The sequence below is a fragment of the Xiphophorus couchianus genome, chromosome 2 (assembly GCF_001444195.1).
Source record: "Xiphophorus couchianus chromosome 2, X_couchianus-1.0, whole genome shotgun sequence".
In the NCBI taxonomy this organism is placed as follows: domain Eukaryota; kingdom Metazoa; phylum Chordata; class Actinopteri; order Cyprinodontiformes; family Poeciliidae; genus Xiphophorus; species Xiphophorus couchianus.
The window spans coordinates 27,924,344-27,942,224 of record NC_040229.1 but is presented as its reverse complement, the minus strand read 5'-3'; the positions used below and the strand labels follow the sequence as shown (position 1 = coordinate 27,942,224).

Below are 17,881 nucleotides of genomic sequence, written 5' to 3'. Positions count from 1 at the left end.
ACGAGAATAAAACTGTACAAGAAAAAAGCATTCTCTAAGTATTACAAGAGTAAAGTCATAGTACTACCATAGTCATAAAATTATGACTGTATTCTCACAATATTTATTTTATTCTTACATTATTACAACTTTATTTTTGTATTATTTCAACTGTATCCTCATAGCACTGTGAGTTCATTCGTTCATATTTCGATTTTATTGTCAGACGAGTTTATTCTTCTAATATATATACATATTTTTATTCTTAATATAACCGTAATGCTGCATCATAATATAGAGTAAAATTTCATTGGATTTCTCTCTGTGTGAACCGTCTGAACATTGGTTTTCATCTGTTAGTGATTTATTTGGACCATAAGCTTTTCTTCAGAGAAAGATTACATAACTAATACCTTCAGCGAACAAAACCAAAAACACCAAGGCGTGCCGTGTCTATAGAGAGTATTCACCCCCTGGGACTTTTTGCTGCTTTCACAAATCGATCATTATTAACAAAATGAGAAAAGAAAAACTACTTAAAAGTCTTGAGGTTTTCTGAAGGCCCTGATCTGAACTCTCCTAACAATTCGTGGTTTGTGCCATGAAGGTGACCGATTCTAATAAACTAGCAGAGAAGCCATCCAAAATGTCAATCCTGCACATCTAATTCTTGTTTCCAAAATTCTTTGACGACGTATGCCGTTTAGTCAATTCATTGGAAAAATTGGTTTCAAGGTTTAAGAAAAATAATTTTAAAAAAAGGAATATGGCATATATGGTCTTGATGAGTGGACGTCAGCATTTCTATCACGTATTGTTCCTTAAAGAGGCTTTGTTATTGTTTTTTAAAAATGTAAAATTGTTTTTTAAAGGAAATTTTTTGAAGGAAGTAATTGGAAGTAGTTTTCCTTGGATTGTTACACTTTCAATCAAATTATTTCGATCTTATTTGGTTTAACAGCTACTTAAATGCCAAGGTCATTTTCAGAGTTCAGGCTCTCTGTATTTGCTCATAGTAGTTCTCTATTGAACCTACAGAGGCAAAGCTCAGAAAACAAAACAAGCATCACATCATATTAAAACTCATCTCCTTGCAATAGATTAAAAAGAATGTTTTCATTTCATAATTCTTTAACATTGATGGTATGGAAATAATTAAAAACTTCTTTTTTTCTTCCATGTCAGTTTTCAATGCTAAAGCGCCGTTTGTTCCTTATTTGTGGCACAAAAACCTCATTAATCATCCAGTATTGTGTTTTGTGTATTTCTTTGATTGGAATTCCAAGTATCAATGATGCAATTAAAATTCCCTACCTTTTAATTTATCAAGTCTCTCTGCTAGAGATCTTGTGAAAGATGCACTTTGTTCTCTTTCATGTTCATGGTGTTGCTCTGGAACATCTGCAATAATCACTGGGAAGTATAGATTCGCTGTGGTAAGAATCCCACTCACTTCAATCACCCTCTCATTTTTGTAGCGCAGTACCTTTTGTCTATTTTCTTATAACTGTTGTTTTTAGGTTGTCAAAGTGCTAATACCCACGTAGACAGCGATGAAGGTGTCCATCTGAATGAGGTCAGGGTCATGAAGCAGTTAAAATGGCCAAAAACACACAGCTTGCAGCTACATGTAGGAGCTCCTCGGTGACAGAAAGGTCTCGCTTCACGCCTCTAACAAAAATGGCTGTGTCCATAATGTCTGTGCTTTCATCGACAGCCAATGAAAAAGCTAGATAGCTGCACATTTCTTCGGCCAGCGGTGTGGCTAAATTTCCGGCTATTTGCTCAACTTGGTCCGCGATGTCAATGGTCTGCCTTTTAGTTCTGCTGCAGTTTTTAGTTTTTCTTGGAGGCTAAATGTTGCGTACTTAGCTCCATGTTTGGTTTCAAAATGCTGACGTATGTTGTATTAACTGTCCCAGAGCACAAACCACCTACTGGTTTTTCACCTGGAAGTACAAGCAGATATTCGTTTCCCCATTGTTCATGAAACAATCTTCGTTGTGCATCGATTTTTCTTTTCCTGGATATGTTGAGGTTAGCTTGACGATGTCTCAGTTTTATTCATTGGGAAAATCAAAAATCGGCTTGAGGTGAAGCTGTTGCACTCTAGTGGCGAGAAGCCATGATGTCTTGTAATAATTGAAATGCACTATGGCAGATGTAGTTTACGGTCAATTCGTGCTTTAAACCTATTTTTAGTCAATCATGGTCCTACCAAACTGTGGGGTGGGGGCACATAAAGTGAGGTAGACGGGTCACATGTGGCTTACTGTACCCGTCATCTGTTCCCCATAATTCCTCCATTCAGCTGTGTTTGAGGAGACGCATTCACAGCAAATAACACACACACACACACACACCAAATCAAACCCTCCATTCTGACCCTTACATTTTTAATCAGCACACTCATCTCTCTTTTTAATACTCAACAACTTTGATGATGATACGACCTTTGATGGCAAGTGAATTTTATTTGGGTCTGGAAGCCTGCAAAGCATACGGCTCGAGACGATCAGCGCGTTCGTGACTTCTAGGCAATTACTGTAATGATGCAAAGTGGTAAACACTGGGCCAGCATGTAAATAATTTAACAGGCTGAAAACATGCTGCTCCAGTGTTTACCAAAATCCGTTTCAGCGCTTACAGACTGAACACGTTAGAACCTTTCATGGCATTGAGCTAAAAGGAGAGGTCATGCTTGAATTGCTTGATTGTATGATATTTAAATGTGACGGACAATAGCTCCAGCTTTTCTTTGAACTCTTCGCTCAGGCCAGGACAGCCAAACGTAATGCATCTGAAAAATGTTTAGAGAGCGAAAGTCTTTTAATTGGCCAGACTTTTCGTGTGTTTATAGACTTGTTTTAAATGGAGCTCGGTAAAATAAACTGTAAACAGAGTTTCTCATTGTTGGTGAAATTTTGGAATCAAGTGGCGTTACAAAGTGTCCATCAACGTTGTAGGAAAATCTCATGAGCCTTCATGAGAAAGGAAAAAACTTAATTCAGTTTCACAAACTTACTGTAGGATTTTCTCTAAATTAAGGCACAGAGGTAAAACATTTGTAGACTGATCTTAATGATTTATTTTTAAAAAATCTTTAGTTTTACATTAAATGTTTTTTATGCTCCACATTAACTCCGTAGGAAAAGGATTCTTAGCCCTTAAACTTTCCCACATGCCGTCACAAAGTCTGTAAGTTCAACAATAATATATAGGGTATTTTTAATTTTTTTACATTGAAGGCTTAATGTACATTTATATTGAATCCCTTTTATTCTGGTAATCTTACATAAAATCCAATTCAACTGTTGGCCTTCGGAGTTCATCTAGTTAAATGGAGTCCATCTGTGTGTATGTAAGTCCCAGTTTGTCCTGTAACGGCCTCAGGAGTTTGTAAGAGAAAATCAGTGAACAAAGCCTGGCCATTGCCTTCCACTTGATTCTCATTTCCCATCACCGGTCCTTGTGGGATTTCTCCCATTGAGCTGGATTTCTTGAGTAAAATTTAAACTGGGCCAATCAGCAAACAAAAGGAGAAGTAGTGAACTACGACGTCAATTTTCTGCGCTGTTTTAGAATTGTCACCGGGACGTAGTTTCAGCAACGGCAGCGGAGGAAGTGAACAAAACCGTTCAGTTCGTGCTGGCCACACTTCCAAATATTGAGCAGGTAAAGTCGAAGCAAGAACGAAGCAACTCTCATCAACACCCGCCTTGTTCGGCTCAGCGTATCTCTGTTTGCAGTGGGGGTTCATTGCTAACAGCACACGCAATTTCTGGAAATATTAGATTTGGGTAAAATCAGATCCAGTGGTTTAAAACTTCAACAGAGTCCACGCTCCAGGAAGCAGTCGATTCTTAATAGTGTTTGGTCCAAACCCTCTGGCCGAAGCAAAGCGTAGAACAAGAGGTGGTGTTTTTTACGTGGCTAGCTTACATGTCACAGCATGGTATCAGAATCAACTTTATTGGCCACGATTTCTTAGAAAAACAAGGAATTTAACTTTGGTTACAAATGTTTACAGCAGAATAGCGTGTGCATGTATGAGTATCTATATCAGCTTTTGTACAAAGAAGAAGAAAACAAAGGCACTTTGTGGAAGTGCAATGTGATTTCGTTTGTTTCGCAGCAGAGTAGTTGGGCTCAAACCAAATCAGGATCTTTGTTCACGCCCCGTGTTCATTCAACCCATCTGAGCTTACGCTGTTTCGCACAGGAGTATCTGCAAACAACATTTTACCTCTGTATGTTCCACGAATCACAGCACGCCCTGATTCATGCCCTGAAAATGTAGTTCGACAAATTCTTGGCTGATCCGAAGATGAACACTAAGGCATGACACGTTTTTCTGATTTTTCTTCGTATCTCTTTTAAACTATGTATTTGCTTCTTTAAGTTTATGTTCTATTTTATGTTGGTCTAACAAAAAAAAAATCAAACACAAAATACACAAACAAATGGAAAATAAGTGTGTCTTGTGATGAGAGAATATGTTAAATAAATTAAAGGGTATGACTACTTTTGCAAAGCACTTTCAATATTTCTTTTTTTCTTTCTTCCATCGATTACTATAATTTACGGGCTAAAGTTACTTTTTTCCTATTAAATTCCGGCTGCAACCTGCTGGTTCCTGCTGCTGAACTTGACCCCATTGGTAGTTAATAAGTAAGCTCCCACAGAATGGCTGAAGATGCCCACAGGAGCGTTGGCCTCTGCTGCTGGGTCACACAAATGATCTGTTTCACCGACTTCCAAGTGCCACAGATGGCTCCTCTGAACCGAGTAGAGGAGTTAAATGCGGAGTTCATTTAATGCAAACTGGAACAAAATCGAAAGCTATATCCAAAGTGGCTCAGGCAAACTTTTAAGCAGACGCCGTATCTGGACACATTCCAGCTGGTGACAGGGCAAAAGTTCTGAAGAAGTTACTGACGGGATTGTTTTCTCTGTCTGAAATGGACCCGGAACACGGAGGTTCTGGGGATCAGCTCCGCCATCTGGACGTTGCCGTTGATGAGCGTGAACCCCGGAGAGGAATCTTGGACCTTCTGAGCAAACTCCGTCCTGAGTGGAAGACACAGCACATTCAGATGAAGGTACGCCACTGGCCATATGGACTGATTTTAGTCTGTTTCCACTGGTCTCATGTGTGATTGTTGAGGTCAATCTTTTACTTTTTAACTCCAAGCTCAGGCACAGCTGACAGGAAGTGATGTAATTCTCCCTGACTTTGTTTACAACATTCAGATGGCCATATCTTGTTCTATGTGTTTGACAATGTTTGAAAACTTAGCATTCACGCTTTCAGACTCTAGAAATAACACAAAATGCCTCCGGGAAGACTTGTTTCCTGTTTTGTCGTGGCCATTTACAAATGTCTCGGTTGGGTTTTTTTGTGTATATTTGTACCTTTTTATTATATCATTTTGCATTCAAAGTGTTTTGAAATCAAATCACATGTCTGGTGGCAAAATCTTGTCTTTAAATTGACAAAAGCCTTAACTTTCCCTGACACCTTGTCAGAAATCACCGTTCAGAAAAAAGTCTGGAGAAAATCCAAGGTAACTGGACAACAAAGGCAGAATTTAGAAAGTTTTTGTGTGTGTGTGTGTGTGCGTTTTCAAAGCATCTATTGAGGACAAGAGAACCTCATTCTGGTCCCATGTGCAAACACAAGGTCCAATCTTTCAGAGAAATAGGGTTTATGTTTGTTAGGTGACTGCACATCGACTGTGTGACCTCTCAAACTACACCGGGTCCTGGAAAGTACACAGAGGAGTAGATGCTTCCCTCCAAAGCTCAGATCACACAAGTCACTTTAATGATGTATTGTACTCGTCCGGGTAAGGTCAGATGGTTCCTGCTGTCACACCTGTGCTTTGGCATGGGCTGTGTACAGTCTGTCACAGGTGCTTTTTCAATTGGCTTCCTCTTTAGTCGCTATTTTCCTGTTCAATAATCTTGTTTATCATCTGAAAGAGAAGGAAGACTTTTAACACAATGCTGTAGATCAACTTCAGATTCAATGATTTACACACTCCTTAAAGGATAGTTACAAAAATGCTATAAACGAATCAAGAAATGTGGGGGAAAAAAGCAATATTAAATAAGAACATTTTTACTTTCATTAGCTTGATACAAATGCACAAAGATTTAGACAATTACTTTCGGGGCGTAAATCGTATTTATCCATCCACTTATGATTCGTTGCAAATCTTTGTCGACATTCCACAAATGTCGACAAAACTATTTTCCAATTGCAGTGTTAGTAAGAAATTAAATTAAAATCATACATGAATAAGCTATAACTCAGCCATGGCATTAGCGCTCATTATCTATCATCCGTCAGAGGAGACGTCGGCGTCTTATTCAGACGTTGGAGCAACAAGTCGCTTGTACATGGGAGCGACTATGTTTTGGGGTATTTGTAGGCGTTGGTTATACAAAAGCTATAGACTAGCTTTTTTATAACCCTAACCCTATGGATTCAACACATTGGAGTGTTGAACACACAACTTTTTATGAACTGTTTTACATCCACAAACTCTGGAGGAACCAGTTGTACATTGTCCAAAAACCCCCCAAAACAAGCCGTCATCCTCCTATTACTTCCTATTGTCCCTTTGTCGTTTTCGCCAATAGTCAGTTTTTTTCTCGGGGTACTTTAGAATAGCATGCCCATTGTCTCTTAAGGGCACCACCTAAACATATTGCATCGCGTCAGTATGTTAATTGACCCGCTGCATCTCCCGACTTAGACGAGCTCATCATAGTTGCCTTACAGTTGATTGCGAATTGTTCCAGAGAAAGCTAAAGATCACAGCTCGAAGACAGCCGGTGTGTCTGAGTTCAAGGTCCAATTGTGGCCCTCAAATGCGCCCTTCTTTTCCCAGATTTGAAGGGCAGGTTTCACGCATCCTTCGTAGCCTACTGTTTCCCAAGATTCATTGTGGGATTAGGAGACGGGAGATAGAGTGGGCTAATTTTGGTTTACAGTTTTAAATGTAGGTGCACTAAAATTTAAGCTACAGTTTTACCAGTTTGTGTTGAGTGTCATCCCGGTTGCTAGGTGAAAGAGCATATGTCAAGGGCAGGAATAACTCAAATGGCTAGACTGTCCGGTCTTCTTGGTGGAAGAAGGACCTGGCCTACGTCGGCTGGGTAGGCAGGGTCATTCAAAGTATGTGACCCCTGAATTTGGAATCCCTACTCTCATCTTTAACTGTGGGCATACAATACCATCACACCTCATATTCTTGCTTCAAGCCTAAGGTCAGGGTTATAACCCTCCCTCATGTACAAAAACGCATATGGACTCAACAATCAAACTCTCCTGACTCTCTTAGCCACCCAACAAGGCAGATCTGTCCAACAGTCAGTTAAATTTCACACGGCTACTTCTCAGTGTGGTGTTTTGATCCTCCTCTCCAAATGTATTCTCATAATTATTTGACAAGTATCAATTTCAGTGAATCTGATGAAACAGAAGACAGTAGACTCAAGTCTGGCAGACAAAGAAAGCACAATTACAAATGTCAAAACCAGCCCTCCCTCCATTCACCATAAATAATAGATCCGATGTCAGGGTAGCCATGTTTGTTCAGTCTACCTAGATGAGAAACTGTGTCGTGTTCGTGTCCCTTTGGAGGCTCAGAAACACTTCAGGGACCGTGGTACAGAATGAGAATCTGCTGAATGACAATAAGGAGGCAAACAGTGGTCAATGTGGTATCTTTGTGTACACAAACAGGGCAGGACAGACTGTCCTGGACCACCACCGTGCTGTGAAGAGGACACCTGTGTGCATTCCTCTGCTTGCCTTTTTTTTACAAGTTTGGTTTAAACTTACTAATGTCTCTTTGCTAGAAAGTTGCATTTCTCACTAGGCTTGGAAACAAATTTGTTGCTTTCTCAATGTTTGTCTAGTTTTGTGTACAATGTTTCATTTGTATCTGTAGTTATTCTGGGTTAGTAGCCATATCATTTTAAATTATTTATGTTTCACATGACTTTCTTTTTACCTTTCCAGGGGGTCTTTTTGTGGGCTCTAGTGTCCCTTATATGACAGTAGGCTGACAGGAAACAGGGAAGGAGAGGGGGGAAGACATGCGGCAAATATCGCCGGGTCCGGGAGTCGAACCCGCAACGGCCGCGTCAAGGACTCAAGGCCTTAAAATATGGGTCATGCTAACCACTACGCCACCACAGCACGCCCACATGACTTTCTTTTTAACTTTTATAAATAGTTTTCTTAAAGGAGTCATACTAAAGTGTGACTTGTTGGTTAAAGTTCAAATTTAAGATTACAGCAGCATTGTGTAACCAAAAATAATGCAATGAATGAATTCAAACAATTGTTGACTGACCATTAATATCAGTTCTTTTAGATGCACAGATTTAAACAGTCAATTTCCTGAACCTTGTTGCCCCGCAGAAATTTACAGAAGGCATTACCAACCAGCTGATTGGCTGCTACGTGGGCTCTCTCCAGGAGCCCGGTTGTGTTCTGGTGCGACTTTACGGCAGAATGACGGAGCTCTACGTGAATCGCGATCGAGAGGTGGAGATGTTCCAGGTCTTCAATGCGCATGGCTGCGGGCCCGAGATATACTGCAGCTTCCAGAACGGCATCTGTTACGAGTTTGTCCGAGGAAATGTGCTGGAAGACGAGCTGCTGCGACAGCCGTCCATCTACAGGTTTTTGCTCTCACCCAGCAAAATCAGTCACTCTGCAGCTATACTCTCCACACAGATTATTTAAAAGAAAACAGGGTATCTCCTGGTTTTAGCAAGTCAAATTTAAGATTTTTTAAGACCTTTTTAATGCAAGTTTGAATTCAATTTAAGACTGAAAAATATAAATATAGGGGATGATTGGTGGATCCTGCCGGCTTGTCTGGGTTGGCAACAGAAGTGAGCCAATGGCAAAGACAAACACTGTCCAGCCAGCTGGTGATACATTTGTACATACCCACGATAGACACAAAAACAAGCTAGCAGTTAGCTACTGACCACCTCAAGTAAAAGGCTCTGACTCTAAGCAGCATCTGCATCCACATTCTTGACACACAGTTATTTAAAAGAAAGCAGCGTATCTGCAAGTTTCAACAAGTCAAATTTAAGACGTTTAATGCTAGCTTGAAAGAAATTTAAGACAAAAAGAGACATTTCCAGACACCCTGGAAACTGTTATTGTTTTCATATAAAAGATATTGGGCATTTTCAAAAAGATGAAATTATGAAAATAATGTATTGATACAGAGAAAACTCAAACGTTTGGCTAACAGAAAAGTCCTGCAAAAAAACAAAAGCATGGAAGATTAAGTAGTCCTGCCACGACAAAATTTAAGACCTGTGATTGACGTATTCAAGACCAACCTTAGACTTTTTAAATAGTTTTAAGACAATTTAAGGCCTTCTTTTTAAGCACACAAATTTAAGACTTTTAAGTCTTTTTTAATATAGAAAATAAACATTTGCAAAAAGATGAAATCACAAAATGAAGCTGTGCTCCTGAGGGACTTTTTGCTGGTTTTGCAGCTCACTTACTTGTCATGGTGAGCAATGTTGTTTATTCCTGGCTCGTTTTATTCATTATGTCCATTACAGGCTGACACCATTACTAACAGCACAACACAGTAGGCAGGAACTGAGCCAGGGAAGGCCGAACAGCCAGGGCCACAATAGACATCCGTTCCTGGTGCTTACCCAGAAAACCTTGCGTCCTCCCAGCTAAGATGGCTCAAGAACAAAAAACCAAGTGGATGAAAGGTCACATATGAATGGAGGCCCATTATTTTAAAAAGAAGAACAAGATAAGAATGCTAAATGGAAAGGGAGTTGTGTTTCTGCTCCGATAATGCTTGTTTGTGCAATAACAGCACTGGCCAGGGTCATCTGAGAAAATGTTTCTCTTTTTTTTAATCTTTTTCTTTTCTCTGCAGATTGATTGCAGCCGAGATGGGAAAAATCCACTCGATCCAGCCAAAACGTGGCCAGACGACAGAGCCTCAGCTCTGGGCGAAGATGTCTCATTTTCTGACTCTGGTGAAGAGCAGCATCACCAGGAATCCAGCTGAGCAGGCGTGCACTAAAAGGTAAAGAGTGAGCCGCGTAAAAATGACCCTGAACATAAAAAAAAACCCCATCATGAACATTGATATTCAAATTACTGTAGAAGAGTGGCTGTAGAATCTATCAAAACAAACTGTACAACATGTCAGGTGAGGTCATCCCTTGGAGCTACAAAGAAAGTTCACCAAGGTTGTACATTTCTAGACATATTAAAAACGGTTCGGTTTTTATCAGACAGGTGACTTGCCTTGAGAGCAAAACTGAAATTCCTTCAAAATGAAATACAGAGATAGAAAACGTTCCTGGTGTGGATTCATCTTTGTTTGGTTTCTCTGTGAATCACAACTGTTCAGTCAGGTGTGAAAACACCCTTATACCTTTTCACACCTGTTAGTCCGGTAGACTCGGTTCGATTGGGAACCAAAGTTGTAATATCTATTACATTTTCAGCTGGTGCAGTTCGGTTTCACGCTGCGCTGTTTCAAACGAATCAAACCCTTTGAAAAACCCGTTACCCTCCTCACCTGTGGTGGCGCTGCACCAAGGAAACAACATGAAAACCTTTGAAGAAGACACTGAACTTGAAGAAGACACAACTTCCATCTTCACAAAAACAAAAATGGTGTGGCGTCAGACTTTAGTGGTGGTAGGATTTCTCTTTTGTCTTTGGTAAAAGACCATGAGCCATTTCTCAAGCTAGCGCTGTATTTACCCAGAATGCTCTGCGCTGTAGTTCATTTCCTGCTTTTCAACCTAGCCTGGTACAAACCAGCCCCTAGTTCTACGCCTTGCACAGGGTCTATAATCTCTGCTATTGTGAAACGATTGCTTCCTGGACTTACGTCACCATTACCCAATTGTGTTCGTTGTTGTGAGGTACGCACCACAACAATGCTCCAGTTTGACGCTATGAAGCTTACCTGAAGTTGCCTGCATTGTAAGCAACTATCCTCCATTGCGAAAAGAATAAATGCCAAGTCGAATAAGACTGCTGTTATTGCTAAATCAATATTTGGAAGCATGACCAATATGGACTGAATATCTTCGTTCACTTCCTCCGCTGCCATTGTTAAAACTACAGGCAGACTACAATTCTAAAGCAACGCAGAAAATCCACTTCATCGTTCACGACGCCTCCTTCTGTTCGCTGATTGGCCCGGTTGAACGGAAGAAAGCCCAGACTGTCCGTGAAGCAAGATTTGAATGAAACTCAATTGTCTAGGAAAGCAATGGCCAGGCTAACTTCAACCAAACCGAGACTTGGGTTTCTAGGCAGACCACAGCTCGTTTTTTTTGTTCTTAATCAGAGTTTGATTGCGCATTCACACCTCCCCAAACAAACCGGACTTTCTAGGCAAACAAACTAGAGTTTGATTCGATCGGACTAAACAGGGCTGGTGTGTTTTAAGCAACAGCCTGCCTCAGTCGTTGATTCTTTCCAATCATTTCTTTGATAAAAACCAGTCTCAGCTTTTATCTTTAAGGAGTACTCTGTTCCTTCATCACATTCTCGCATATTCAGACCTGCTAACAGGTTTCCAATCAACAGTTGTCGGGGGAAAGTTTTTCCCCCTTTTTTCTGTCCTCCGGTTTTTCATTTTGCTGAGCCAAAATTGGTCAAACAGCTGAAGCGGGGGAGTGGCTCGTAATGGCAGTGGCTTTGCATTATCTCTGACAGAGGTCATGGAAGGCCCTCCAGACACTACAAAGAAACAGACCCATGAGCTTCCTGCTAAGCTCTCCCTTATCGGTCAAACGTTCAACCTTGTTTGTGTTTTCAGCGAGGGGGCCAGAAGTCCATGCAAACAAACACTGGGAGCGCATGGCTCTTCTTAGAAAGTGGGTAAGGTAGTTTACCCTAGTCTGGTAGTGGTAATACAACCGTTGAGCTGTTCAACTACAATATTTTATAATGTTATATTATATTTTATAGTATTTTATTGCTGATAATTTAAGGAAAAACCAACTCAATTAAGTTTGTAGCTGTAGTTTTCAGTCTCTTTTCAATCTACTAACCCTAAAAAAACACATGCAGTAAAGTTCCATCAGAGACTTGAGAATTCAGATTTGCAAACACTAAATCTATGACAGAATGTAAGCACTTTGCTTGTGCAGGGATTTTGGACCGTTGGCTGTTCAGAAACGATTGCCTCCAGGAGGCGCGGACTTTGTTGACGTTTTAAATTTTACACAACCGCTAACGTTTGGCCATGACGTCTGTAATGCGCCATTTCAATGAAGCCGGAAATTGCGTGAGCTCTAAACAACCTTGGGGGCGGGGAGTGGGGTCACAACATCTTCGACAATCTTCGACTCAATATTTGGCCAACACGAACTGAACAACTTTGTTCACTTCCTCCGCTGCTGTTGCTAAAACTACAGGAAGACTATAATTCTAAAACAGCTCAGAAAATCTACATCATTGTTCACAACTTCTTCCTCTGTTCGCTGATTTGTCCCGGTTGAAATTAAACCAGAGAAATCCATGTCAATGGGAGAAATCCCAGACGGAGCACTGAAGGGAGATGATAATTGCGTAGGAAGTGCAATGACCACGCTGAGGTAAAACAGGCTCTGGATGTGCAAAGCTGACAGAGACAAACCTCCAAGATCCACTAAAACAGCGGCGCCCCAGAAAGTTTACTTGGGGATACCAGTAAACCAGGCCAGTAAAACGTTTAGGAGAGCACAGCTAAAAATGATGGGATTATTGATTTATACATTAGGCTTTACATTTATGTCTTGATTGAAAAGAAATTTACTCTATGGCTTTCTATAACCAAAATTAGTCCAAGATTGTGGTGGCCCAAAGTTTGTCTTTGGGGCACCTCTGCTGTAATCACAGCAAATTGTGACCCTAAGTTTTTTATTTTTTTTACTCTTAATTAATCGGAGTTTGATTGCGCATTCACTTTGCAGGACTCTATTGCATAAAATCACAATATATTGCGTAGACTGGTCGCAATAAATCAATTAACCGCATAATAAATGAAAACAAACTCACTAATTTTCATTTGCATGATTTGTTCAGCAAACTTATTGTGACAGGCCTAATAATGCATTCATGTTTGAGGTTGTCATGTGGCAAAATATGAAAAAGTTTGAGGTTTGGATTCTAGTAGAGAGTTTTGGTCAACTTGAGTTTATCTAATACTTATTTAGTTTCCTCCAATTAAACACTGTTATGTTTTTCTCCAGTTTCTTTTCTGTCTGTTGCAGATCTTCAAACCAAATTCAATTGATTGAACGTCCTACAGAAAGGGTAGGGTCATGTGAGAGAGTATAAGCTGCACCGCACGTCGAGGCCCAATAGATGGTGCTGTGTCGTGACACATTTCTATGACTTCACGCAGTTGAAGCGCCGCTCGCCAGCAGAGACACTCGAACGATCTGAAGACGATGAATGATGAGGACGTAAACCCGAGGACAGTTGGGGAGGGAATTACAGCAAAAAAAGAACATTTAAGAAAATGAGATATTATTTATATACTGTAGGATCGTTTGCATTTAAAACCAGAGCGCGCCTGTTTGGATAATTACTGGCCTCTTCAGAGACGAAGATACGAGACAGAGGCCGAAACACAGCGAGGGAGATTGGGGGAAGAAAAAAAAAGGTTCTTAAAATTTGCATCAGAGAAACTTTTGGTACTCGAGAGTGTATCCAAGTGCAGATATGAATGTGGTCTTCAGATGAGTCGGTAAAAGGCAGAGGGAGCTGCAGGAAGAGGCTGCACCTGCAGAGGAGGTCTTCAGCTCTCAAGCCACCCGCTGTGTGAAGAGGGGGAGGAAGAGGAGGAGGAAGAGAGAGAAAGAGGCTGCAGCAGCTGCATGGTTCCGAGAGAGAAAGAAAGAGAGAGCAAAGAAAGAAAAGCGATGGAAAGCATGAGTGCAACCTCTTTCTCTCCCAAAAGGGCCCCCCTGCTGGGTCGCCCATTTGTGCTCCTGTACTCCTCATGGAAACCGCAAAAAAAAAGAAGAAGAGAGAAAAAATTAACAAAAAATCCGCAGTTCATGGCTCCTGTTTGAAATCGTATGTAAATAAGGCCCAGCCATAATGAAGCGCCAGAGGAGGAAATTCCACTAATTACTTTACAGAGGCTTGACAGGGAGCAGGAGGCGAACGCACTCGACGCGCTCGGCGTTTCATGAGCAGAGAAAAGGAGAGGAAAAAGATCTGATGGCAAGGCGTCAGGTCTCGCCCATTTAAAAAGTCGACGAGGGTCTTTTCATTTTGGTTTTTTTCCCCAATCCGACCGTTCGTGGGCGCTCCCGCGACAAAAAAAAAAAAAGTCACGTTGGTTTTGGGGGATGAGTTGAAAAGGAATCAGTGGTGATTCACTATTCAATTCATATTAGAGAGGATATGGATGAATTGTGCATGTTGCTCTGGGGCAGGGGGGAGAGAGACTGTTCTCACAAAGTCAAATTTTATAGGCAAGTAAATGTGATTAAGCACTCGATTCTGAACTTGGAGCTAATAAAAAGGAAGAACATTTTGATTAGTTTAGAGTCAGCTTTGAATAAAAGTATCTCTTGAAGTGTTTTGCAGCCTTTGGAGGAATTAAAACTGATATCAGGTTGATATAGTCAAAGCTGCAGTAGGCCTAACTTATTTTATATACTATATATATATATATATATATATATATATATATATATATATATATATGTCCTTTTTTACATATTTGTTAAAATTAATGATGTCATGACAGTTTGATATGAGACAGATAATCTGTCAATAGATCGATCTCTTGAACCTACTATACTTCCTGAGATACTGTTGCTCTCTGAAAAAATGAACGGCTCCCGACCAAAAACAACCAATCAGGGCCAGGAGCTGGATCTTAGTGCTGTCAATCTTCACTTACTCGCTGCTCAATGTGCTAATGGTGCAAATGCAACTTATCCACCATCATTGGTGGCTATGCTAACTAGCCTTAGCATCCACAAGCGGCTATGCTAGCTGCAGCATAGCACAGGGTGATTGACAACGCTAAGACCCGCCTCCTGGCTCTTATTGGTTGTTTCTAGTTAGGGCTGGGAGCAGCCGAGGAGGCCGACTGCTTTTCTTTTCACGGATTGTCTGATTCCATATTGTCGCGACATGATGACAGTTTCATCATGTCGTGCTGCTTTAAGTAAAACGAACAAACTAACAAAATCTGAAGTTGATAAAAATGGTAATTAAAGGGGAAAAACTGTAACTGAAACAATATTGTTTGTTTATAAAAACTACTAGCCTACAAGTGGACTGATGTGAAATCGTTTTTTTTTCTTTCCCGCAAATTACGACTCTAGCGTAAACCTGGTGGCACTCGAGCTCGTCCGCAAAAATGGCAACGGCAACAAAGTTGGGAGAAAACACCAGTCAGTTGGTTGTTCTGCCATAATTGAAAACCTTTTCTAAAAACGGTGTCTTCTGTTGAGTATACATTACCCCTGTGAATGTATACATATAATCACAATACAGTACTTTGACCTTTTTGAATTCTGCACCTAAAAATGCAGTATGAATAAACAAACGACAATAACTCATAGAAACTTAACTGAAACTAAACAATACTTAGCTAATACGAACTAACAAAAACTAGCAAATACGCCCTAAAATCTAACCGGATGAGTCGGACATAAAGTCATAACCAAATAAAACTGAACTATAACCCTGATCTGAACACAATATCGCTCTGACATTTCCTTCATCTCTGTCTAACAGGACGACTTATTTAGTATGTGTAGGTGGATTTGTATATAAAAAAAAGCAGAACCTCAGTGTCAGCATCATAAACAAAGTGAGGCTCTTTTCGCTTTTATTGCGTTCCTCGCAGGCCGCACTAAATCACGTCCGTAAGTGTGTATAATACCGCAAGAGTCTGTTTGTCCCCCTTTGGATAAATAGGTAGTGTTTAAATAACACTGCTAGGAGCTCCGTCTTGTCCAGGCAGACAGAGGGACGGCAAGGAAAATGAAAAAGGATCGGCTTGTGACGCTTTAAGAAGCTGCAGTGATCAACAGACGGGGAAGAAGACGGGATGTTTGACCTCTCGCCGAGTCGTGCTGGTTTACAAACACGTTGTTGAAGTGAAGAGTCGGAGACGTCAGGGCTGTGGTCCGATTTTCCGCCAGTTCCTCACCTCTGGGTTTAACGCCATTCCACAAATTCTTCCTAGAATTATCACCAGAGATATACTGTTCGCAATCTTCATATATCCAGTTTTTATTACAGATTTTAGCCGTTTTGTTTGTCTTTTGGAACTAAAAACGTGTGAACCAAACATGGTGAAGCTGCTTTAATTTTTTATGCTACAGCAATTTGGAACAAACTTCCAGAAAACTACAAAACTGCTGAAACATCGACTTCAGTTAAATCAAGGCTCCAAACCCACCTGTTTAGATCATTCATCACAAGCAGATGGATGAATCACATCTGCCTGTGATGTTGCATTGATCAATGTTTTTGAAATACATTTGCTTGATGATTTTAGATTTATGACCTGAACCCGACCCGAAATTTAGGCCGGGTTCAGGTCAAGCAGTAAAATCTTAATTAAAATATTCTGTCAAGTTTACTTTGGACTCTGGCCTATCATTGAAGTTAATTAGTTGGGTGGGATCATTATGCATATTGGCTTATTTGCTTGATGATTTTGATGATCACATTTGACAAACCGGAAGGTTTGTTGCTTCTGTCATAATTGGTGATGTTTTTAAGGTGTAAAGCATTTTGAACTGCCTCTGACTTGTGTAGAAGAAATAAGAACTTTTATATTTGGGTATTTCTTCCGCCTTAAATCATATTTTTCGGATTATAAGCCGCTACATTTTTTCCACGCTTTGAACCAAGCGGCTTACAGCCCGGTGCGGCTTTTCTGTGGATTTTTCTTCAACCACCAGGGGGCGCTTTAGCAGGAAGTGAATCATTGGAAATCAAAGAAGAAAGCGCTGATTTTCATTTAGGACAAGCACATGCTAGCAGCAGGCAGGACGGAGAAATGTTCTCACATCCTACTCAAACCTCAGGGGAACAAAATGTAACATTTTACCAAAAATAATAAGTTACCTCAGCTTTCTTTTAAAGAAAAAAAATAAATATATATATATATATATACTGTATGTATATATATGTATATATATATATATATATATATATAAAAGCATTAGATGTTTTTACTATGTTTAACAATTATCTTAATTGAATTACTTCAATAAACTGAATTAATTTTTAAGCTAATTGTGTATGTATATTGGGTTGTGCTGTAGAGGCGCCGGTGTTAAGCACAACCCACATAAGGAGGCCTTAGTCCTCGGCGCGGCCGTCACAGGTTCGATTCCGGGCCTGGCGACCTTTGCCGCATGTCTTCCCCTTCTCTCATTACCCACTTTCCTGTTGATTAACTATCAAATAAAAGCCACTAGAGCCAATAAAACCTTTTTTTTTAAAATTGTGTATGTTTATCATATTTTCATAGATCATGTGATTTATCCGGTTATAGCTCCTTGCCTCTTCGAGACGTGCCGAGCTACGAGGTTCTGTTGGAGGAGATGGAGTCGCTGAAGAGACATCTCTCCCAGACGGACTCGCCCACCGTCCTCTGCCACAACGACCTTCTCACAAAAAACATCATCTACAACTGTCAAGAAGGTGAGGAGACCCTCAGATGAGATAGCATGAGAAATTATACGTTTGTTGATTGTATGTTACTAACCCTTCCAGCATCAAAAATCACAAAAAAACCTCAACAAAACATCAAATCAAATGGAATTTATCCTCTACAACCACATTTTTGTAGCAATTTTTCTAGTTTTTCATTCGTCACACAATGTC

At 40.3% G+C, this 17,881-nt stretch overlaps 1 protein-coding gene across 3 annotated transcripts in view; it reads left to right on the top strand.

Moving 5' to 3' along the window:
• The first annotated feature begins 4,593 nt into the window (after positions 1-4,593).
• Positions 4,594-17,881, top strand: part of LOC114150675 (ethanolamine kinase 1) — a 30,637-nt gene continuing 17,349 nt past the window's right edge. The window contains exons 1-4 of one of the 3 annotated variants that reach the window (XM_028027285.1): positions 4,594-5,081; positions 8,477-8,682; positions 9,930-10,082; positions 17,550-17,698. In XM_028027285.1, coding sequence (XP_027883086.1) covers positions 4,941-5,081; positions 8,477-8,682; positions 9,930-10,082; positions 17,550-17,698 — 649 coding nt within the window. In that variant the 5' untranslated portion in view covers positions 4,594-4,940. Of the gene's footprint in view, positions 5,082-8,419; positions 8,683-9,929; positions 10,083-17,549; positions 17,699-17,881 lie in introns of all 3 variants that reach the window. The other 2 variants (XM_028027269.1, XM_028027278.1) reach the window with 2 other exon arrangements.